This window comes from Acanthochromis polyacanthus, chromosome 10, assembly GCF_021347895.1.
Source record: "Acanthochromis polyacanthus isolate Apoly-LR-REF ecotype Palm Island chromosome 10, KAUST_Apoly_ChrSc, whole genome shotgun sequence".
NCBI lineage: Eukaryota > Metazoa > Chordata > Actinopteri > Pomacentridae > Acanthochromis > Acanthochromis polyacanthus.
In genome coordinates, this window is record NC_067122.1 from 21,736,802 (window position 1) to 21,761,614 (window position 24,813).

Genomic DNA, 24,813 nt, shown 5'->3' on the forward strand with positions numbered 1-24,813 from the left:
CTCCAGTCCAGGAAAATGGCTACCAGACAGAGAAGACAGTAACAGAGGGCACACATTAGAGTGTAAGACTTCAAGGTAGATACTGTAATGTATTCACATCAGCCTAAAGGACTGAAAACAAGCAGGAACAGAGAACAAGCATCTGAAATAAAGCAAAGCATAAGTGGAGGAACAGACTGACAGAAGAAAGAAACTTGAAGAATGTAATATAATGGTCTGTAAGAGGTAAAATCTGTCCAAAGTTGTCAGAGACTGTGGCTGAGATCAGAGATGGTTGACGGCAGGAGCCCTCTTTTTGTCTGTCTGTCTGTCTGTCTGTCTGTCTGTCTGTCTGTCTGTCTGTCTGTCACAGAACTCCTGCAGCCAGTTTGCGGTTGGTGGTTTTGTGGTGCCGCCACATTTGGCGTCCTTGTGCCACTTGTTAGCAGTGGACAGACTGAGACAGGCAGACTCAGAGACAGACAAGGGCACAGATCTGCCAAACTGGCAGGGATTCTGTGTGCCTGGTGTTCATAATACAATGTCGGCCTGTCCGGCACAAAGTGAGACTGAGTGGTGGTGTCTCACAATAATACGAGAGCGCACAGGCATGTTTGAGACCCCATGTTTTTAGTTAGTGTTTGTAACATTCCACATCTAAAGCATCTTCAGAGTTCCATCTAACAGAAAGACTGGAGAGGAACAAAGGAACATTTTCCCCTTTCACTTTTATCTCTCAGCAAAACAGTTTTCATCTCTCAAAGAGAAATCTTAAAAGGGGTCCTCGCTGCAAGCTTGGGTCATATGACATTCTTTTTAGAAATATGCTCAGACAAAAGTGACTTGGGATTGAGCAATCTCGATGGCACGACTACATTAAGTGGTATTACTGTGTTTCCTTACAGTTTGATTGAATACTCCCTGCTCCAGCCCAGCTGAAGATGCACTGTGCTGTGATGTATGTTGCTCATATGATAACTGATTTATCTTGACCGACTGTCTCTGATTATCTCCTCCTTTCCTACAGGGACCAGCTGGACCCAAGGGAGAAAAGGTATGCTTCAATATCGATTTCAGCAGCCCTGCTCGACAAGTCAATGCACAGTATAGATGCCTTTCTCACATTTGTTCATGGCAGACAGCTTTAGAAAGGCACAAGTGCAAATACGCCTGCCTCACCCTCCTATGTTCACGTTTTCATTGCACGTCTATCCAATGAGCCGTAGATTACATGTAGTTATGTAGGGGCTCATATGCCTCTGCACATTCTCACGTCACGGCACTAAGCAGGTTTACAGACCTTCCGCACAGCTCGATGATAGCCAGATGTTTTCCCGCTCTGTGAACCTCTGCCCGGCGTAAGATGTTAGTGACCGTAAGAGCTGGCAGAGGACGTTCATCCTGTCCACACTGATAGGTAGCTTTGTGTGTGTTTATTTGTGCACGTTTTTGCACTCAAGCGAAACTTGTGCAGATAAGCACAACCGCAAGAGCAACGTAACTGCAGTAAACAGCATCTGTCCGATTCAGTCTGATTCGCAATTATTGCATGTGACGGATGATGCTAAGGTTTGGAAAATTGGCTCCCTTCGTGTAATCATACTAGTAGCTCCATGATGAGAACATGAACTCCAAATTCTCATCTTAAAAAACCAGCAATCCACAGCATGCGCTCTCCAACTTTCTCCAACCGATCTTGTCCAGTGGGATGATTCCATGTATGGCCTATCAAATGATTCCTACACTAAATGTCAACATCCTGAGCTGATCTGGGGACAGATGACCTTTGAGCGGTTTCCTTCCTGTACAAAGTACTCCTTTTTAAACCTGTCTGTCAAAGCCGCCCTAGCAGTAGTCGCTGGATGATGGGTTCTGCGTACATATACAGTGCTAATAGCTGCTGACAATTGTTATTTTCCTGTTTTTCTCACAGGGTGACCAAGGAGACGTCGGGCCAAGGGTAAGCCATGTTTTCTGTCTTTGTCTAAGAAGCTTAAATGAGATGTTTTTGTCTGTTACAGGCACATTTTGAAAGATATCTCATCAGTCTTGATGGGAAAAGATGCTGTCCTTAAACTGTGTTTTTGTTTTGTTAAACCTTTGTTCCAGCTTTAGTTCCCCTTTTTTAGGGGGGGGGGGTTTGTCTCTGTCAGTTTCCTTTTGTTAATCTGGCACACAGCCTCCTTAAAAATGACCTTTTTTTTACATTTAATTGAGATTAGTCAGCATTAAAGGTTATTTTAGGTGGATTTCATTACCTTTAAGAAGAGCCGTGCTGTCCCCAGGTTCCTTTATTTTGAAAAGTACAGACATTCACAGTGGTATTGATCCTCTTATTTAAATTTCAACAAAAATCCAATCTTGTCCAAATATTTTCAGTGGCAGAACATGTATTCAGATCCTTTCCTTTAGTAAAACTATCAATACAACACTGTAAAATACTCTATTGTAACTAGATTATTCTCCTTAAGTAGAAGTCCCAAACATTAACAGCATGTTACTGCTGTAGCTGCTGCAGGTGGAGCTTGTTTGAACCGGGGGTTCGTGAGATGATGATTCAGGGCAGAAAGAAGAAAAAACAAACTTCTAATCCACAAATCTGTTTCCAGTTTTTGGGCTTTTTCTCTAATCTTTGATTTTTGAGTGAGATATTTATCACTTGAACATTTTTTGTGAAATGAAACCATTTGAGATGTTTTGAGGGGAAAGAAGTCAGTATTTGATGGAGCTGTTAACAACTCATAGACATCTGAAATGTGACACAGACTACACAGGGATATTTGTGAGATGTCAGAAGCCACAGAGTTTGAAAACCACTATTTAATCTTTAACTTTGTTTTATATTTTTTAAGCTTGTTATATTGTCTATTGTTTAAGTTCTCAATCTTGCAAAAAAAGCTAGAGCTGTCAGATAAATATAGTGGATCAGAAAGAACTATATTACTTTTACAAATGTTGAGAAGTGGAAGTGGGAAGCATACACAGACACACAAATAAAATCTGTGGGCAAAGGACTTATCAGTTCACCTGAATTTAAAAGTGTCCAATGACTGCAGGAGGAGGGTAACACAAATGGAGGGAAATGGCTCAAACCCAGAGCAGAGAGAGAGAAACAGACCATCACAAACTAGAAATCAAAGTCAAGGAGAATTTTTCATTCTTTGGACTGTTTATAACTTCTGAAAACTGCTCGTCACTTCCCTCTTATCACAAGGGGGGGAAATAATGTGGACAAACATGGAGAAAATACTCTAATCATAATCACAGTTTTGGTTTGTCTACGTAACCTTCAACACATGAACAAAGTCTTTCAAAAATCCACAAAAAAAGTCTGTTTATTCTGTGCGGCTTCCCTGGCAACTGCACCGACAACACAGTCTCCTTTCTGTGATGAGGTTTGAGTTGCCCACATCTCCAGAGGCAGAGATGAGAAATTATGTTATTGAAGAGCGATGGAAATACTGAAACCTCACCATCAAAACTCAACAGTGGGGGCAGTAAGCCAAAGCTGCCATCTAGTCTCACCCAAACTATGTTTTTTTTTATAGCATTACATGGAAACCTCTGTGCATTTGGTCCCTGCTGTCTTTTCATGTGATATCATTCCACCCTCCATGAGATCTGTGTAATTATCTCCCGGTTCACTCGGTGTGGTTTGAAAATAAGCCCCCTGTGCTTCACGTGGTAAATGGTTTAGATTCTTGAAAAGAGTCATGAATCCTGCATGTTTTTTTTCTGGTTTTATTATGTTTGGAACAGAATATCAGGTCAGGTCACTTCTTCACATAAAAGCGGGGATGAACCGCTGCAGTAAAACATCTGAACCTCTGTTGTTTTTATGTTTTTATGTCTGTAGGTTTTATCCGTTTCCATCAGGCGTCATGTTTTTTCAAGCGTTTTGGGCATGTCAACTTGTAAAATACACCTTTTTTCGGCTTAATGATTAATTCACCGAAACTCTAAGCATACATTCAACACTACAAAGACATTCAAAATCGGGTCTTAATGATTGCAGCTTTGATGATTAATCACATGGGGGCTTCATTTATAGTGTTGTTATAGCTCTATGGCCTTTAAATGCTGTTGGTCCAAAGTAGCTTAAAGTTTGTTTTGTTTTTTATTTTCCTTTGGTACAAAGTGTACATTTAAGTATATTTTTCAAATGCATTTCCCACCTAATCAGGTAATTCATACAGCTAACATAACCTGTCATATTTTGTTATTATTATTAGGGAGCTATGATGTTGGATTTTTGCCGATCCAAGAATGCTGATACTTTCAAACTCATTCTGGCTTATTGCAGACACCAGTGCTGATACATGCAAATAGTTTTTCCACCTAATTACAAAGAACTTCAAGACTCCTGATCAGGCAGAATAATTTATTATGCCCCCTCATGTGATGAACCACCACACATAAATACAAACCTTTCAAATGTACATATTCATAAGGTACATTTTGTATTAAGAACTACATCAACTTTCATGTGAAACATACAATATTTATTTTCATGAAACATTTTCAGTCTTGCCGAAACTCTTTGTCAATGTTCATTTCGGGCTGGTAATGATACTGATTCCATCATACATCTCTGTTCATAACTACTGGTTTCAAAGAGCTCTCCAATAACCTATTCAGCTATCAATCATAACTTCTCTCTTTTTCTGTCCACATAACCGCCATAAATATCTCTTTTCAATATTGGCAGTAGTCTGTCCTATGAGTTCCAAAACTCTGAGTGTTCGCCACTTTAACTTTCACACATAAGATATTTATAAATGATCCAAATGTTTCCCTCAATACACTCGAAACCTTTTTGTAGCCACTTGCCGCTTGTCTTTGTTATCATCGACATATTTTAGCAACACATGACATGGTATGGAATAATAATTATAGGCTGTGTTGTCATGCATCTTCTAAGAGTTGGAGCCTGACAATAATGGCATAACAGAGTGTGTAAGAGTATTGGAATGAAACTGAGAGGCTATTGTTTTATAGCAGAGCACAAATGGAGTGTAAATTTGACAGGTCAGCCCAATGGAACAATATTTATGATGCGGTTCAGAAACATAACAGGAATTCCTGATTCCTATCTGGGCGTATAAGCAATTTGAATTCGCTGCCTATCCGTTCAGATTTTGAGGTAATAGTTTGTGCAAGAATTAAATCTTTCTGGCATTCGACATTACAAAGTTCTTCCAAATGGTAAATATTGCACTTGGCTGAGGCTTCTGCTGCTTTGATGTCCTTGGATAAGACTGCAGCCCCTAAAAACCTCAGAGTATCGCTTAGAGACCCAAGTTTGGTTCAAAACAAACCCTGCAGCTCCTAAAGCTACTGTAGTTATGAATGAGATTTGGCGGCTCAGGATACTTTTTCATAAATAAGGCTAAATAGGTTAACAAGTGAAAAACCGTTGCCTTTGCAGTGCATTAAGAGTGACTTTTTTGAGCAGCTTAAATCAAAGCACTTCAGATGTAGCAAGGCTGATAAAAGGCGAAAGATTTGAGGCTCAGTTATCACCTTTCATACACTGCGTCACCTCTGAACTCTACGAGTAGATAAGAGGATACAAACAGGAGGCAGCCATGAATCTCTGTCAAGCTCTGCCTTCCTGTCAATCCATCATCTTCTGCATCATGTTCAGGCTCAATCTGGTCCAGGACGCATTACAAACACAGGATAAAAACAAAATCAAATGTTATAGAACCACCAAAATCATGTGGCAAAAGGTCATGAGTAGTGTCTATGAAGCAGCTTTTATTGAAAGAGATAAAGCTAGTGGCTATTTTTCCAAGTCTCTGTACTGCAAAGTCCACACCGAGGACATTGTCACTGCATGCTTAGGTTTGTCTGCCGGCTGTACAGAAAAACAACACATGATGGGGGTTTCATTCCACGCCAAATCCTCCCTCTACCTCCCCCATAGCAAACAAAGCGTGGTGAGACAGGGCTCCGAGGCTGAATGCCTGTCTGTCTTAGTATCAGCCTGAAGGTCCAATGAGAACGAGGTAAAGGGGAAGCACACTGTGGAACAGCCTCTTCTTCTATGAGATGTTTAAGGAGCATGTGTGTGTATGTGGTCTTCATGGTGGGAACAGCGTGAATGAGTGAATGTGACAGTGGGTAGAGAGGGTGTACAGGCAAAGAAAGGATGAGGAGGGGTCTGCGGTATCAGAAAAACCTCAGCTATCCAGCCCTCACCGCAGCCTGTTAGCAGAAACCTCTCTAGCAGACTAGCAGCTCTCCGTCTTTCTCCCCCGTTACTGTCCCCCTGCTGTTCTTCCTCCCCCCTCGTCCTCTCTTAGATCTCCTCTCCATCCTTCCCTCCCTTCCATGTGTTTTTGCGGGAACTCAACCAGAGGAGCAGCACAGCGCTCCAAGCTCTGCGGCGGCAGAAAAACTCTGCTCTTTCAGCTTGACGGACAATCAACACATCTATTGTCTGTTGGCTGGAAAGAATCGAGACACCTCTGTTTGGTTTGGTCGCAAATGGAAGGATGGGAAGACATTAAATGGAACACATACACAGCTGAATATGTGTTTGAATGGAAGGCTAACATGTAATTTTTGAAAGGGCAAAGGGCACAGTTACTAGGCCGCTTTTGTTTCATATGTCTCACTATTTGCATATGATGCATTTTTATATGCATCAGGTCTGCAGAAATGCTGTTCAAATCTTTTGCAATTTTCACTATTTTGCTCACCTTTCCCTTTGTTACTCCTCTCCTCAGGGTCCTCCTAACTACAGCACATTTGCAGGTCTGCACAGTAATCAAATCCTCACTGTCAAGGTTTGTTCCTTCCAGAGAACTGGTCCTCATTCCTCCCAGCATCCACCACTCTGCCTGGCTGCTGATCTTTCACTGTTCCTGCTAAAATGAACTTCTTTCTTTTGGCTTCCAGCACCATAGGCTGCTGAGCTCTCATCTCTGTTTTTCCTGCAGCAGTTGTTCTTCTCCCCTCTGGACTCTAAGTTAACAGCAGATTTCTGATTCCCTCTCTCACTGATCTCTTTCTCCTCCCCCTCTCCACTCCATGCCCTTTCCTCTCCTTTATATCCATTCCTCCATTCCTTGTATTCTCCTTTTCCACTTCGTTGTCACCGGTGCACCTCTTGCATCTTAGATGGTTTTCCCCCGGTATGACCATGGCTTTCTCTCTGGAGAGCAGTCCAGCACCTTTCAGAGACGCTTTCTGAAGGTAGACCACAACTAAAAGGCATGTGTGCTATTTTAACACTTTAACCATTTACCCTTTCTTACTCATGTCCTCCTTGGTTTTTTTTCACTTTTTCACCCCTCTCAGTCACATTATGTTGAATTGATCTCCTGTTTGATCATGTTTTTCATCATTTTCTGGGTGTGCTGTTTTGGAGCTAAGGAATTAAAAAGCATCTTAACTAACAGGAAAATATCTCGAATAATGAACAACACATTTTAGAAAGGCTCAAGAAACGTGTGCTTCTCATTAACCTCATTTCTTATTGTCAAGGAGAATAGAAAAGCTTTGTTTGCTGGTGACAGTTTACTCGAACCTGTGCTTCATAGAGACGTAATGATAATCAGTGCACGGAAACAAACTTTTAGTCTGCTGTAAGGCCTCGGTAACTCTCATGAAAGAGCTTGCTGTACCACGCTGCTCGCCTCAACACAGCAAACCATAATGCACCGCATGTCTGCAGTGTCACCATGCGACTGTAGAGACAAAACTGAGGATGTAAGTGGTTTCTGTTTGGCATAAATATGAGAGTCTTCGTCTTCACAAAGACAAAATATAGATCCCTATTAGATATAAATCAAAGAATTAAATGATTTAAAAGTAGAAAACAAACAAAATAATTTAACAGATGAGGCTATTTTCAATTAATTTCTCATGTGTGAGAGTGCATCTGTCAGCATGATTTTGTGACTATACATCAGACTGACTCACTTCTGCTATTGGCCAATCGCAGTCTCCCTGTGTTGCCACTGTCAAGTCCCCATCTGTCATAAGAAAAAGGCTCATACTGTGGCACATTAAACTAACAAGCTGCATGCTGATGACAGAAAACCTAACAAAGATTTGTGGATTTCTGTGGACTGTATCAAATATACTGAAAGCTGCTTATAATCAGTGTGTTTGTGAAACCAGTGACGCGTGGTGAGAAGCCCACAGATAATTATCGCCCAACTCTGCAGTTTCTCATTAGCTTTGCAGAAGTTTGTAGTGTCTAATACTTCACTGTTTGAGCCTTTTTAAATTAACTGTTTTGAAACAGTCTCGCTGGTCTCATTGGCATAATTTCAGGAAGTGCTTTCAGCAAAATGGAAAACAAATACTGAAGAAAGACTATTCGCAAGTACACTTGAATGTAGTGGAGAATTTTAGCAGCTAAAGAACCAAATAATCTTCTTATTTGTTAGCGGGGACCAGAATAGAGCTAACATAAGTAGAAATTTTGCATTTTGCGTTTAACAGATGGGCTGAAACTCAACTCCAAATGAATGCTGAATGAATAAAACAAATAAACAAAAGTTTGCTAAAATGTTCAGCATATAATCTTCACAGGGTGGTAATGTGTGTGTGTGCTTGTTTCTGCTGCGACCAACTGACCAAACATGTCAGTTAATGCAGGTTTAAGCAGTGTTATTTTAGATATTTGCTACTGTACATCAAAGGGTAGTTGTAGGATTCAGGCAACCCAATACCAATAGTTTTTCACTTGCTTTGATGTTTTGATTTTCCATGGATTAAAAAAAAAAGTTTTTTTTCTTGTATTTATTTCCCCTCATTCTCTTTTTCATTAGGGTGATCAGGGTCAGGCCGGACCCGCTGGTCCTCCCGGTCCTCCAGGGCCCCCTGGTCCTCGTGGCCCCCCTGGGAACACCGGCAAGGACGGACCTCGTGGCCCTGCTGGAGAGCCAGTAAGAGCATTTCTTCACTTTCCAAAGCGCCAAATGCACACTGATTGCACAAAAGATGCACCCGTACACTGCTTTTAGTGGCTGTTCTTGTCCTCCTCCATCGCTCTCAGCCTCAAACTAAGGTTACACCACAAAGAACACAGTCACTGAGAACACCTCAGTCAGCAGGGCCGTTGTTACTCCAATTGTAAACTCAACCGCAAGAGTGTGACAGATTGCAAACTGTGTTTCTGCGTAGCCTATGTACGAATGTGCATTTCTACACATGTATGAAGGGGGTCAAGGTCTACACAGCTAATTGCAGTGAACCCATATTCTCATTCTTCCGGGTTTGCCAGGGAGCTGTGGCTTACCTAAAAAAGTCCCAGAATAGCAACTCTACTCCTGGCTTCATCTGTTTCGTGTAAGTTAGTGGCCACAAAGTTCTCCAACACGCCCCCATTCTCCCACCCTCCCACCACAACTGTGTCGCAGTGCACGGTGAAACAGATATGGCACTGCGGCGAGTTCATGGGCAGTTTGCCGGTCTCACCGAACAATAGCGTGCTCCTCGCCTGAGGCAGTTTTTGTTTCTCGAAATTAACTTTCTGCTTCCCAGAGTTTCACTTCATGTGCAGTGGCAGCTTAAAAACTGTGGTTATTGAATGGAAGAGAGAGGCTAAGAAGGTAATTTTTTGTTTATCTTAGGGAGGCAATAAACGCTCTGTTACCCTCAACTGGCACGGGACAGCATGGGATTCGAGTGAAAAATGTTGGCCTCATTGTGAGCGAGTTGAGAGCTGAACCAACAGCAGAAGAAAGCCAGCACAGCTCAGAAAATGACAGAAAACAGACGGGTTGAGAAACGAGGGGCCTGTCTTGTAACCTAGTCGATTGCAAATCTCCTCCTCAAGTTGATTAAAGATGTTGCAAAACCCCAAAACAGCAAAACAAAGCAGAGTGGCGCAGGGAGACGCTGCATGTTGTGGGCAGATGTCTGAGTAGATCTGAGCAGGAGAAAGTAATCGAATCTGCCTGCAAGGTTGTTGTCCTTGAACCTTTATTTATTATGATGCAGGAAGAAGTGAATGAATGACTTTCTGTGGGATGCATGGATATATCAAGCTGATTTGGTGAATGTGTGAGTAAATAACATAACGAATATTAAACATGTGTAGGTGGAAGACGTTATTTCAAGTAAATTTAGTGTCGTTTGTAATTGGAATGCATCTGACATCTGAACTGCTCTTTATCCATCCCTCCTTCTGCACTCGGGATAAAAGAAGTGCTGAAAATTATTTGCAACGGCAATTTGTTTCCCGCTGCTGTGGAGGAGAGATCAAAAGATGAGGAGGAGGTAAGAGGGGTGAGAGAAGAGGTTAAAAGGCTGCTGGAGGATGGAAATAGAAGAGGAGCACATAGCAGAAGAGTCTGTATGTGCAGACGGAGCGCAAGAGGAAGACGGCCAGCTGGGAAACGTCTAAGTAGCTTCTGCAGGTTATTGTGAAATATGAGCATGGAGTGGAACGTTAACAGCCTCCAATTTGTATCATGCATTTATTACAGTGCACTGAGTGATCAAGTAAACACAACTACTTGATAGTGTGTGGGAAAGCAATAGAGAGAAATGAAGGGCTCTTGCACAAGATCCCACTAAGCTTGACTCTGCCATGGATGACTTCATAGCAGATGTTTAGCTGCTCCGAGCACACGTCCACCTGGTCCCCACACACAGCCGCGATAGGTCTGTTTACCTAAATTAGCCAAATCGCTGATGGACAGATGCCAGAAACTAAGCTTGAAATTCTCCTCATCGTGCACAGAGTCCAAGTCCAGGGCTTCATACCCATCTCCTACCAGTTGCTAAAAGAAAAAAGTAAAGCTTTTTTAGGGTGTATGGGTGACAAATTAAAGGAAAAATAAACACAAGGTGTCAGATTACATCTCTAGGTGCTGTCACGGAAGCTCTAATGCTCAGGAAGACTTTTGGGGGTTGCACCACAAGATATAGCAAAGACGTTGAGATCTGCTGACTGGAAAGGCCGTAGCATATAATTCACATCACTTTTATTCTCTTCTAACTATTCAATTGTGGCCTATGTGGAAGCATCTGTATTTTTCTTCAGGTTTTTCCTTTAATTCATGTGGAGTAAGTATTCCAACTCAGAGGGAGCACTTGGAGAAACCAGTATCACCTGCATGTTTCTCCTTGTTAAACAGCGACATCTAGTGACTAAAGTTGTTTAAGTCTGTTTTTACGTGACGTTGAACAAATCACCAAGTGTCGCCTCTGTCCTCAGGGTTTTCCAGGTCGTGATGGCATGGAGGTGAGTAGCTCACACCCAGGAGTTGTTTACAGCTCATGAAATGTGGTTTTTGTTCATTAAGTATTATTAAGTTTGTGGTGAGGATTTGCCGTTCTCTGAGTAACTGTGGTAACCACATTTATCTCTTCCTCAGGGGCCACAAGGATTGCCTGGAAAGCCGGTAAGATTGTCACCAGATAACTGATATTCACTCAACTTAGATCTGTCTTCCCATCAAACCCTTTATGAATTTACTGACTGTTCTGGACTGTCAGGGAGAAGACGGTGAGCCGGGCTATCCTGGGATGCAGGGTCCTCCGGGCGCAAAGGTACAGCTGAGCTCTACTCACCTGCTGGGCTGTCTCTGATGCTGATGATTTTAAATATGTTCCTTTTCATGCATTCCACTTGAATTATTATAATGTTTTGCAACAGGGTGAGCCAGGTGCAGGAGAAAAGGGAGAGAGAGGCTTGGATGGGTTCCCAGGAATAAAGGTAAGAGACAAATCTGAAATGAATCTTTAACATTCTGAGCCTAATGCAGCTTCTGGGCTTTTATTTTTGCTTCTGTCATTTTTTATTTTTTTTACTCACTGTGGCCTCAAGTTTCACTGAAATATAAAGTCGTGCCCCTCTAAGGAAACAGAACAACCATAGCTAGAGAGAGCTTAAAATGTTTTTGTGTAGTATATCAAAGTTAGAATTCTTTAAAGAAGAAAAAAGGAAAAAAACTAAGGGGGGATTTTTTGATTGCTATTTCTGGGGGAAAAAAAGATGAACCCTGGAATCAATATGTACAGCATTTTCCTAGTGTTCACAGATATTACCAATCCTGATCAAAAAACATAGACTTCTCGTTCTATAGATATTTTATTACTTACATTTTTATTTAGTTTCCATCCTTGTCTCCTATTGATTCACAGCCTGCAGTTCAGCCGTCCCTGACTTTTTGTCACATGACTGTTGGTTGCCCCTGAGTCCCTAATCACTTTTTGACTCCGCCAAGGAGCGCAGCATTTTTTGCTTGTTTTTTAGAGCATTTGATCATAGCAAGCAAATTTAGTTAATTTTTCCGACCAAACAGGAAGTAAAGTGTCTAAGGGCAATCATAAAGTTTATAATCTAGTGATTCTTTCTGTTGTTACAATTTCTGGTTCTAACAAATGGTAGCAAAGGGCATGAGTTTTTAAGCCCACCAGCAGGTTTTGGGTTTCACAGGGTTCATATTGATCATCAATAATCAGTGTTTTTCTTTGTTATAATAAGATTTTTATGCTAAATAAGTCTATTTTCTGCAATGATTTTGCTAAAATATGGTACTTATTCCTCACACAGGGTGACAAAGGAGAAGCAGGAGAACAAGGACCCATGGTATGTTTACTACCTAACGGTTTACCCTCTCTCATCATTCTGTCATGGTACTAAACACTTGAGTTAGGATTATCTTTGGTTATTTATGTGTCTCATTTATTCATTATGTCTCTGCCTCAGGGTTATCCTGGTGAGAAAGGCGTCGCCGGCTCCTCAGACATCGTTGACTTCAACGGCAAGCTTCTAGATGCTTTCCAGGTGAACGATATTAAAGTGTCAATGAGGCCAGATTTACAGTTGTATCATATATTCCATCAGGCATTTATTACTGAGCAGCACGTTAGGGGATCAGGCAAACCTTAAGCAAGCCCAGAAAAGGCAGTGTGGTGAGTCTGGCTCATTACGTCCTGAAACCTCAAAACTGAACATGTCGCCGTTTCTCCTTGACAGGCGATCAACACCATCAGTGTTTCGGTAATCTGCTGTTGTCGCTGCATGCTTTTGGCAGTGTGATCAGTAACTAACACCAAGACACACACTTGCATAAGCACATGCCTTGTGTGTATCCACTGCAAGTCCCACCTGCTTCCACCATGGGATCTGTGTGTTTTTGTAGATGCCCTCTACCCAGAGCTCGAGACTTCAGATGTATTGGATGTCACTATAGAGGCCACATCTAAAGGACATTATTGAATGTCTCTGGTTTAGCAGTCGACCACACTCTTGTGTATTCATTTGGGATAAAACGCCCCTGCAAATACAGTACAGCTGTGCTGTTCTATCAGATAACATGTAGCTTAAAGAGAGAAGCTTAATCATGCACTAAAATCAACAGCCTTTGTTGCATCCTTTTGAGTGTGTTTTCATGCTGTGTATCATGTGACTCACAAGATATATGGCTTAAACTTGCTACAGAGCAGCATGGTGTGTTTTGTCTTTGTATTTTTATCCTCCAACATTAGTCAGCTGATGCACAACTAGAATGCATGAGAAAGAACTGGAGGGTCTCCTTATTGCCACCACAGCCTCACATCCCTCCCTTCATAAACAAGAGCATTTGAGCCTGCCATGTATCCCGGTACGTGCTACTGACAGATGGCTATCTCTGCAGTAGAGTGTGCATTTTATTAAAAACCAGCTTGAAGCAGGTCCCCTTAGACCCGACCTGAAATGGGCTCCTGCATGAAGCGTTGTAGGCAGCAGCGTGAGACTCAGGAGTCGCTGAAAAGGTGAACCTGAGATCTTATCTGAGACTTCTTGCCAAGGTGGATCATTTGGCACCAAATCACACGCAGGGTCTCAGCGAGAGTTGACTCCATGTCAACGCCATGGAGCAGGGAATGCTCACCGGCCACCCAACTTGTTTGTTGATCTCCTCACTTGTTTGTGTGAAAAGCAGCGTTTCATGTTTCATCTGTAGTGAAATACTAGGTGATGACGAACGTGCTATGCTGAAATTGGTTGTTTGTCACTATCATTCATTTTATAGCTTTTCGTATAATTATTTGCATGAGCAACCTTCACTTTACAATGATGGAACATCTCGGATCAAATAGTTGCTTGTAAACATGTGTTGGTTTCCATGGCTGTAATGGAACCAAAAGTTAGGAATTGGAAAAGGAATTGAACACCTCTGGGAGGCAACATGGTTCTCCGTTTTATTACTTCAAGATGGCCGAAGCCTTCAGAGGGAGAAGTAACATTGTGAATGTACAGATTTAGGAGTGTGATTTAGGAGAGCTGCCACTCATAGACACATAGCAGACTGCATGGGATGAATGTGGCACACATGTGCACGTTATTCCTCATCCATCCTTAGTGTTACATAAAGTCACATGAATGTTTTGTTTCTCCTCTTTTTGTGCATCAGAACAATCAACAACATGGAAAATGATGCCAGGCTATTGTGTAGCACAAACCACATTCAGCACAGTTTTATAATCTCTGGAAGATGAAATTGCTTCAAGTTGCTTGTGATCAGCCAACAGAGTCATCAGTCTTGTTTACTGTCAGGCCCGCATTGTGAAGCGTATTGTTTGTGTAGACCTCTTGTTCAGGTCTTTGTGAGAAGTTCCCTTTTTTTTTCCTCTTTGTGATAAACAATCAGTGTAAACAGCTGCATACGGTGCATATGCTGTATCTGTTTGATCTGTCTTAAAATGACTGATCTAATTAAAGCAGCTACAGTATCACTGTTTTGAGATTTACTATGATTCACATCACTGCCTCATCCTGAGCTCTACAGAGATTTAGCTTTGTTTACCTGACTACTTTACTGTTTAAGTTCACTCTTGGCTCTCATCATCAGTGTTTCTGACTGTAAGAAGCATCTGATGTGGGCATGAAAAGCTCCAAAACCCCTGTGTTACCTGCTCACCTGCAAATAGCACACAAAGTTAGCAACTATCTGTAATCAGCCATAACAGATTTATTTCTTTAGGAATCTGTGGACAGTGAACAATAAAAAAGAGGCAGACATTCATCAGGTGGACACAAACACGACTCCCAGACCATACTAGTGTCACTGTGTTTCTACTGGATCTGAAAATAAGCTAACGTTTGCTAACAGGCTCACAGTAAGTCAGTGTTGCACTTAAGTGGCCAGAAAAGTTCAGAGATTGGTAAATTGTATTTTTTGCTTAAGATAGGGCAGGTTGCAAAGTCTTATTTTTTGTTTTTCTGTGTATTTTTCTCCAGGGCCCACCTGGACCCCCAGGCCCTCCAGGCCCTCCAGGTGAAAAGGTAAGAAATTAGTCTGTCTTACTATGAATATACAGTACCGCCACTGACTAGTAGTGCTGTTTGATGAAAACCAAAAGATGTTTTTCTGTACAAACAAACAGCATTTATACTTGTCAAGTTAGTGACTTTTTTTTTCCTCTCTGCCCTTAATTAGGGGGAGCTCGGTTTGCCTGGACCGGCAGGAGTCGATGGAGAGAGGGTATTTCCAAATTTTGATTTCATTTTTCCATTCTGTTTTTTTTTTTCTTTTTTTTTTAAAGGAAAGATGTGTTGTGTGTCACTGCTTCACATGATGCTCACCGTAAGATTTTTCTTTACCTCCAGGGACCCAAAGGCGACATGGGTGAGGTTGGACCTCCAGGAGACAGAGGAGAAAAGGGGGAGATGGGTCTCTCTGGACCTGCTGTGAGTAGTGGTGTGTTTCTCTGATGTTACAAACAGTGACAAGTTCAAAATCAATTCAAAGTTAATCTTGCTTCTTGTGTGTCAGGGTGTGGATGGACACAAAGGAGAAAAAGGCGACTGTAGACTGGATGACAACCTGGTGAGTGTACTGCACACAGAAATTATTGTAAATGTGTGAGTTATTGTGCATGTTTAAGTCCATTTGTTTTACTGCTGACTTTTACGTACTGTTTCTATTCTTTAGACAGCCATTAGTTTTAGCCCATCAAGTTGGAAGTGTATATAATTGGTTGCCATTATGGAAATTAATAGAAATAAGTAAGATTACGTTCAAACGTCTGAAACGCTTTGGACATGATGATATAAAGCATGCATGACTTGGCTTGCAAAACCCCTGGTATCGTCACGACTTAAATTCTAAATTTACTGCCCTTCTTTGACTCTTTCCATGATGACCAGGTTCAGATGATTTCCCAGCCGGGTCCACCAGGCCCACCTGGCCCACCAGGAGTACCCGGGTCCCCTGGATCCACAGTGAGTACTTCTACCACTATCACAATCCAGACAGAAACTAGTCCAGTCAAGTTTGTTGTTTGCACCTGTAGTTGTCACACACTCACAGCACACAATGTGTTTCAGGGCCTGCATGGAATGCCTGGTCCAAAGGTAAGACTTCAACGCTGTGCATGTGGTGTTCAGTATTTCTGTGGGGCTCGTGTTTCCACTAAAACCTGATTAAATACCTTTCTGTGCCCTGTAGTATATTGTAGGAAATATGTTCAACGTGTCCTCCTTAGATGACCCCTGTCCATGTTATTTATTTTCATTTCTTAAGGAAAACCTAAATTTGGGATTTTGCAGTGGTGTTTGTCACCCGCAACTTGTTATGTGTCAGATTCTTTACTTTGGTTTTAATACCTGCAGCATCCCACAGCAGCAGAAGCAATGAATGCATCTTTAAAACTGAACGTGATGTGTGCGTTTACGCATGTGGCGCCTGTCAGGACTTTTTATTACGAGACACCTGTCATTACGCACAACAATATGCATTTCAGTGTGTAAATTGTGTTATGAAACTGGAATTATGGAGGTGAACGTCAAATAAATCTGGTTCCTCCCTAATGTCTGACTGAAGAGGACAACTTTGTGTGTCATTTTGCAGGGTGAGCCAGGAGTCGGGATGAGGGGAGAGAAGGGAGAAGCTGGTGCTCCTGGACTCAGAGTAAGTGACAAATGGGCTGTTATTATTACTGGTAGCAGTACAAGTACTGTCACTGTCATTATTAATTAGTAGTAGTAGTAGTGGTGATGGTATTGTTTTCATTATTGCTGTTGTTTTTGTTATTATCAATAATAATAATAATAGAAAGAATAGTAGTAGAAGTGGAAGTACTAATAGTAGAAGAAGTATCATCATTATTATCACTTATTTTTATTAGCAGCGATACTAGTGGTGGTAATAGTCCTGGTAGTGGTATTATTTTTAGTAGTAGTAGTACTATCATTGTCATTCTTACTATTTTATGATTATGTGGTAGTAATGATAGTGTACTTCGTCTGCAGGGACTGGACGGTCACCACGGCCCACCTGGGTCTCCAGGGTTAGTGGGTCTTCCAGGTGCCAAAGGAGAAAAAGTAAGAACACGATAACCTCCATAAACACGTTCAGTAAATTTCTTATAGCAGTGATTCAAAATAAATAAAACTAAGATTCGCATAAAACAGTAAATAGCATGTGTAAATGTGTTCATAGGGCAGACCGGGGGAGCCTGGACTAGATGTGAGTTTATCAAAATTTGACCATTTTAAATGCCTCATTTGAAATTCCTTTGAAGTTTAGTCTGGATCCAGTGATACGTTACCGTGCTGACGTGTTTGTGTTTCTATATCAAGGGGTTCCCAGGTCTGATGGGAGATAAAGGTGACCGAGGGGAACGAGGAGAGAAGGTTAGTCCAGGAAAAGTATTATATTATATTCATTAAAATAAAATTACAGTGTCATCCAGGTTTTTGCATTTCTTCTATGTCTCATACATGTGCATAAAAACACAAATTTAGTTGCAACGCCATCACTTTGTTTGATCTACTTTTGGCATGTGATTTTTAAGGACATGAATGGTTTTGTTCGGCCTTGTATTGGTGCTATAAATAATAATAATCCTACCACTTTCGGTGTAAACAGGCTGCAGTTTACTCTATTGTGTTATAACTAATAAATGTATTTGCATAACTTCTGTTTTGTTCATGTGCAGGGCGACAGGGGAACAGTAGGGAAAAGAGGTCTAAAAGGCCAGAAGGGAGAACAAGGTCCTCCAGGCCTGGACCAGCCTTGTCCTGTGGTATGTCACCTGTAATGCTGCACATTTGAACTGATTTACCTTTCAATTTAGAGACACTTAGTACTTCTGTTTTACTCTCAATATTTTTCTGTCATTTTCTCTGCTTTTCCCTGAGTTTCCTCCTCAGTGCTATCAATGTGTAACTGATTCTTGCTGACAGGGTTGTGATGAGACTAAAGGTCTGTCTGTGAAGGCAGGATCCTCTTCCTCTCAAACTTCTCCTCCTCCTTCCGGCCCTGAGGCCCCCTGTCCTGTGGTACAGTATCTTTGCTTCCTTCCTCCATTTCTCTCTCACCATTATTCATGTCCTGCTATTCTCTATTCAAACACTTTAGTTCGTTTTTCTGTCTTTTCCATTTCTTTGCAACTCTGGTATGTGTGTGCTGTCACTCAACAACTCAGATGTTCAATAGGTCCTGTTCAGTGTGCCTTCACAGATAATGAGCAATAAATGTCTCAGCATTAACATATCTGGGTGATCAAACCAAAAAGCAGACATTGTTCTTCATATTTTTTTTTAAAATATGAAGAACAATCTTTAGTTCCACAAGGAACCTTTCAGCAAGAGGTTCAAAAGCCAGCCAAACCAAAAATGGATCCTATTGGTACCATAAATGGTGCTCCAAAGTACTTCAGCTAAAAGATTTTCTTCAAGGAACCTTGTGCACCTATCTGGTTTTATTTTGATGATAGAACTTCATAATAATTTAAGTAATTTTTAAGCAAAAAGTTAAATATAAGAAATTAATAAGCATTTCTAGATCCTTCCCATTATAACACATTTCATTTTTTGGGTTCTAGACTTCTGATGAGACAGAATAACTTTGCAAGATGCCAACCTGGGATTTGGAAAAATCGTGACAAAGCAGCATTTGTCATGTTTTCTGATGTTTGATAGACCGAATAATTAGGTGAATTCAAGATTCAAAAGTTTCTATTTGTCAGATGCTCATACGGTGTCGGCCCCCTGTTCTCAAAGCTGTGCAGTAGCAATAAAAGAACATAAAAAGGACAATTATGGAAAAATGGAATTATTGAAAAATAATCTGCTGACTAGTCAATAATGAAAATAACTGTAACTTGCAGCTCTAATTTTACACTATTAACTGGCATTTAATCAAATAACTCCAACAAAAATATAGAACCCTTAGTACTGGTGTAGAAACATCCCTTAAATAAAGAGGTTTCTTGGTGTCAATCTTCTAATCTAACACTTTCCCAGAGAGCAGATGAGTGTAAAATGTTTTTTAGAAATCCTTTAAATAAATTAGAAATAAATGAGAACTTAGACATATAGAATGCATTGGAGAAATGGGTAGTATTACTGAACCGTAACCCGACTGCAGATCACAGATAGAACTACATGCACGAGCACCAAAGTTTCCACTTATGTGCTCAACAAAAGACCACTATCAGCAGTCGATGGTCAAATCTGCAGAGCTGTGAGAAGGTGAATGCACATGACATTTCCAGACTTGCTAACTTTCCACTGGTGTTGTCTCCCTGCAGGGACAGGACGGGCTCCCAGTACCAGGCTGTTGGCACAAGGTGAGTGTCATGAAGTCGAGCAGATTTTTACTATAAAAAGCATTTTGTTTACTAATGTAATTATTAGCCGTCGTAATTTTAATACAGCAGAGAGCACGATCAGGGAATGCTAACAGAATCAAAGCATACACAGAGATTATTATCCAATTAAATTCATATGTATTGACTCTGATTTGACACAGGGGCATTTTGTAAGTATATTACAGTGTGTGTGGTTGAGCTTGTAATTGCAAAGCATGGATATGTGAAATCAGTAGTTGTTTGCTAATTTTCTTTAAAAAAAAATTGAATACTAATCAGTCCTTACTATTCTTCTTTTGCAGTGATGACTAACCAGCAGCATGGAATCTGTACATATTGATTTGGTATATATTGCAGCTGAATACTACGCCACCAGCCCAATCCCCCTTTTTCCATTTTTTAAGTAAAATCCTATTATATAATATATTGAGAATTTGAGGACATTTTTGACTTCTATGAAAACTTTTTTTTTTTCAACTCGAGATCCAGTGTTATTGTGAACGCAGTCGTGCTTTTGAAGAGGCTAAAGTGGCGAACTGGCAGCGGGACTCTTAGTTTGAAGGACGGTCCGGATGCCAGTTGAGGAGTAGAAGAGTGCCTTACTAACAAAGTCTGACTCGTTGCCTGATTGTGATCATGCACAAAGTATGGGAATGACTGTGTGCACTCATCCAGTCCCACGGATGGATGGAGGGATGGATGGATTTTTCAGACGGATGGACATATTTCCTTGGCAGATGGAGGAGTGTGTGTCAGTACTCTCTTGTCCTCTCTCTGTTTTCTAAAAGGAGGAAATGGCGAGGCAGAAGCTCAAACGCAAGCGTCTCTCTCAGCCTTGAACGGGTGCAGGGCCTGGTGGAGAAAGGACACATAGACAAGGCAGGAAGCATGAGGGGCAGATTGGCTTTTTTTGGTGAAGCACAGCTAGCCATGTAATGCCTCTGTGTCAAACTGAACACTCAGATCCTCCGTTGTGGAAACTCTCCAGGAGGGGGCGACAGAGATCACTGCTTTTCCACATTCATCGCTGAAGGGAAGACATACCTGTTGCTCATGTGTAGCTTGATAACCAGTTGAAGTTATTTGGGAGTCGCTGGCACATAAGGAAGGATTTACTGTGCAGATACATTAAACGTGTTGTGGTGATCTCTTGAATGAGTCTTTTTGTAAAGGTTTTCGCTAATTAATGCATGATTATAACAAGACACAGTGTTGTTTATCATCCGACTTGTGGTCCCTCATTGAAACCTCAAACAGCCCGTTTTTCACTTGCAATATGCAGTCTTTCCATATGAACAAGTCGCTCAGAAATGTCAGTAAGTCCACCTTTTTAACGGCTTACATTTGTGACATCGGTGACTTGCGTGTAGTTTTGTATTGTTTTGGTATACTCTTACCTATTTTTCTCCAGTTACATTTTGCATTCCTGTGCATTACCATGTTTGTGGAAAAAATAAATGATGAAACTTTAAGGCCAGATTTGAAGCTTACAGCATAGACCGTGTTCATGATGAATCTGTGTTTCAGTTGCCAATAACTGATGCATTTTGACTGATCGTTATGTTTAGAAGGCATGTTTAATTACTGCTGCCAGATTCTCTGGACAACAGTAGGAGTTCTTGCTGCTGACTTAAATGTGTGTTGTTTGTTTGATATTTTTTGAATCAATATTAGTCATGGACTGAAGGACTAATGTACTTAAATATAAGATTTGAATTAAATATACACACAACAGCTGTTTCTTTGGGGTAACTGTTCCCTTTTTATTCAGCAGTACAATTTAGCACAGTGTTAACCGTATGTATAACTGTCCATTATCATGCGTTTTGTGTGCGTGCTTTCTCTCAGTTATCGTAAAACAGTTGTACATCTTGCCGTCAGATGACTTTTACTGGTATGTTGTGATTTTTCTAATCCATTTTTTTTCTCAGATGGAATCATTTCTTGGTGCTTACATGCTTTTATGTGCGTGTTTGAAAGCTCTATTCAACGTGCATATGCAAAAAGACACTCTTGCAAAGATGCATACTTTTTACAAAACTGTAAACAGCGAGAAACAAATTGTACTGGCTTGTGCTGATATATTATTAACGGTTTTTAAAAATTCTTTGATACATGAGATTACATAGGATCATTATGGACAGACGGACATTTACATTAATGGGAACCGATGTTGGAGTTTCTTGGTGGACATTTCTATTCTCTACGTTGATATGGGTTGCAGTTTTTTGATACAGTATGAATATTATTCAGTAATAGTCTTTTTGTAAGGCAGAAAGCATATTTGGATTAACAGCTAGACACAGCTGGCTGGCAGTTACGTACAACATTTTCTGCATTTTTTTCAACATGTAATCTAAATGTTGCATTGATTGATCGACACACAGGCTGCTGAGCATTTCTAATTGCAACAAACAATATTTGCAAATGTGTAAGTTCAGAGTGAGTAGTATTGATCATTTGAAATTGTAACGTTGCAATTCTCACATCATGTAAAACAGATTCTACATCAGTGGGATATTTATGATGTGAAGAAGGGTTTGGAAAGGTCAGTGCACCATATATGAAACTTTAACAGTATCATTCATTTATGAAATTACAAGTATTCTAATAATGTTATTTCTGAAACTGTAATTTGTAAATGAATTGCAAATCATTAAACCCAAGCTTTATTTGTGAATCGATGTATGTTGAATGAGAAATCATGCAGAAAACAGAACAGTCTGACTTTAAAATCCACATTTCTAAGCATTATTCATGGAAGCTGATGGTTATCTGTCACCTAACATTATCATATGTGTTTATTTCTTTTGCAGATTCTATCAGTTTTTTTGTTGTTGTTTTTTTTAATGGCTTAATGGAGGGAGTACATGGCACAATGTCTGAATCCAGTTTGCAAATCTTATACCACAGTGTTAGCTTGACTTTGTGAGAATGTTTTTTTGGTTGTGTATTTGGTTGTAAAAGATTTAAGCTATTTTTGTAATTGTCTGAATTTGTGTAACATGATATCTGGTTAACTAAACATGTAGACTGAAATAAACTCTCTAGTTAACTGGTTTCTTGTCATTAAATCCTAATCATGTACAATAGTTCTGTTTCATTCTTTTAGCATTAATATAACCTGAAGTCAGTCTGTAATGAATCTGCGATGTTCAACCAAACCTTCCCCACACTACATGCATAAAAATTCCACGCAACTGTGTAAGAAATATGTTTGTAATTATTTGTAAATGTACCGTGCAGCATCCAAATCTGAAAAAAAAGCTAATTTATGTAACTTTGAGCCTTCAAATTGAAAATATGTGTGTCCTGTGATACATCTTTACATAAAGAAGGAAACAAAAAAAATCTATGCATCTCACTGGAAGGCACCACTGTACATGTGAAATAATGACATGGATTAAGCAACACCAGAATTCTACAGTCATAGCAGCTCTTTGAGGCTGTATTTAAGCTAAATGCTAACAAAGCTATCCATATTGTTACTATGTGGATGTTTAGCTGGTAATTTTCACCAGGATCAGCGTCTTAGTTTAGCATGTTGGTGTGTTGATCTCTTTTGATATTCTTTGAAGGATTTTTCCATATATTTGGATACAAAGCAAAATGATGTACAACTTTTGGCTAGATGATTGCAAAATAGGAGAAAATCACCAAAATAAAATATACATGTATTCCTTACTGATGAGAATGTTAAAGACTCTAACAGACTGCATGATTTCTAACTTGCAAAACAGCATTTTCTCGTATTTGCGTGGTGTTAATCATTCAGATCCTCATATTTTACCCTTCGATGTAAACAATTTTAGAATGTATGATTAGGAAGGTGCCCCAGTAGCTCAATTGGTTGAGCGGCGACCCATAAAAAAGGGCCATAGCCCCCAACCCACGGTCATTTCCTGCATGTCCTTCCCCCACTCTTCTCCCCACGTTTCCTGTCACTCTCTACTGTCCACTCTAATAAAGGCTGAAAAGGCCAAAAAAAATCAATTAAAAAAAGAATATATGATTAAGCTTTCTGTATGTTATTGAAAGTTGCTGTTTGGTGAATTGAGATTTTGTTATTAATGCCTCTCCATGATGCATGACGAATAGTGATTGGTTGCGAAGTTACAGGTACGTTTAAGATGACTCCTATTACTGTCTATTTATCTATTCACTGCTACTTTCAAACCATTTTTCTGATGAAGACCGCTGCAGATGAATGTCATTTTGCAAGACAAACAGTGTGCTGCTGTCTATTTGAAACTTTTGGAAATGCCCGTCTGTTCCCTACACACCTGTCTCATGACATAGAGGTGTGAATACTGTCAGTTTTAGGGTGTCTAGGTGTTCAGATAATTGTTTTTTTTCTAAGTCAACCTCATGGGCTGCACTGCAAAAAAAATTAACATAAAAATTGTTATTTTTACGGTATAATTCCAGCAGCTGTGGTTGCCAGAACACCACAATAAAATTAAGGAAAAACATTTTCTTCATTTACGGTAAAGAAATGTATCGATGCTGTTGATTTTACGGTTAAAAGTGTGCTTCATTCCATATTTTACTCAAAATAAAAAGTTTCAACCTTTACAAAAGGTTTAGGTTACTTGAAGATTTACATGAAAATGACCTATAAAATAAATTTTGTGTGTTTGCTTTTCCATTATCAGCACAACTGTTAGTGTATTTAGCATTTAATATATGCATTTTTTAACAATGATACACAGTGTATGCAAAAATTGCAACTATAGCTGTCATAAATATGTCTCTTATTAACAGAAAACTACATCAATTTGACAGGTATACACTGTATTTTTGACATGAAATAAATGAAAAAAATGATGCTTGTTATAAATATTATGGCATGTTTCCATTATCAGCACAACAACAAATACATTTAACTGTGAAAAATTGCATTCTTTTTGAGGAATAAATGCAAAAATTACAGTACTGATGTTATACATATTGCGGTATCTTTCCATTAAATAAAAGTGCAAGAATAGGGAAACGTATTTTTTAAAGAATTCTCTTTTTTGCTGATTAACTTATTTATAGTGATTCAGTGTTAAATAAACAGTGTTGAACTGTTTTGGAGTTTACAGATTTTACTGTCATGGTTTGACAATTTTTCACTGTAAAATTCAGGAACATTTTTTACAGTGTAGGATTTATGGTCAGCATGGATATCTGTAGTGAATTATAAACCGATCTATCCCACACATGTTTGAAAATTTAATCAAAAATGAAAAATGTCAACCTGCTGGTCAGGCATGAGCAGATATCAGCAAACTT

General features: G+C 40.0%; 1 protein-coding gene across 1 annotated transcript in view; it reads left to right on the top strand.

Moving 5' to 3' along the window:
• The window catches only part of col23a1a (collagen type XXIII alpha 1 chain a), a 134,627-nt gene extending 111,999 nt beyond the window's left edge, over positions 1–22,628 (top strand). Inside the window, exons 8-31 of the mRNA XM_051954253.1 lie at positions 1,007–1,033; positions 1,913–1,939; positions 7,108–7,182; positions 8,769–8,885; positions 11,165–11,191; positions 11,325–11,351; positions 11,446–11,499; positions 11,606–11,665; positions 12,506–12,541; positions 12,662–12,739; positions 15,179–15,223; positions 15,378–15,422; positions 15,548–15,628; positions 15,714–15,767; positions 16,088–16,162; positions 16,268–16,294; positions 16,791–16,850; positions 17,192–17,263; positions 17,382–17,408; positions 17,522–17,575; positions 17,881–17,967; positions 18,128–18,223; positions 19,477–19,515; positions 20,325–22,628. Coding sequence (XP_051810213.1) covers positions 1,007–1,033; positions 1,913–1,939; positions 7,108–7,182; positions 8,769–8,885; positions 11,165–11,191; positions 11,325–11,351; positions 11,446–11,499; positions 11,606–11,665; positions 12,506–12,541; positions 12,662–12,739; positions 15,179–15,223; positions 15,378–15,422; positions 15,548–15,628; positions 15,714–15,767; positions 16,088–16,162; positions 16,268–16,294; positions 16,791–16,850; positions 17,192–17,263; positions 17,382–17,408; positions 17,522–17,575; positions 17,881–17,967; positions 18,128–18,223; positions 19,477–19,515; positions 20,325–20,375 — 1,341 coding nt within the window. The 3' untranslated portion in view covers positions 20,376–22,628. The remainder of the gene's footprint in view (positions 1–1,006; positions 1,034–1,912; positions 1,940–7,107; positions 7,183–8,768; positions 8,886–11,164; positions 11,192–11,324; positions 11,352–11,445; positions 11,500–11,605; positions 11,666–12,505; positions 12,542–12,661; positions 12,740–15,178; positions 15,224–15,377; positions 15,423–15,547; positions 15,629–15,713; positions 15,768–16,087; positions 16,163–16,267; positions 16,295–16,790; positions 16,851–17,191; positions 17,264–17,381; positions 17,409–17,521; positions 17,576–17,880; positions 17,968–18,127; positions 18,224–19,476; positions 19,516–20,324) is intronic.
• Positions 22,629–24,813: the final 2,185 nt, after the last annotated feature.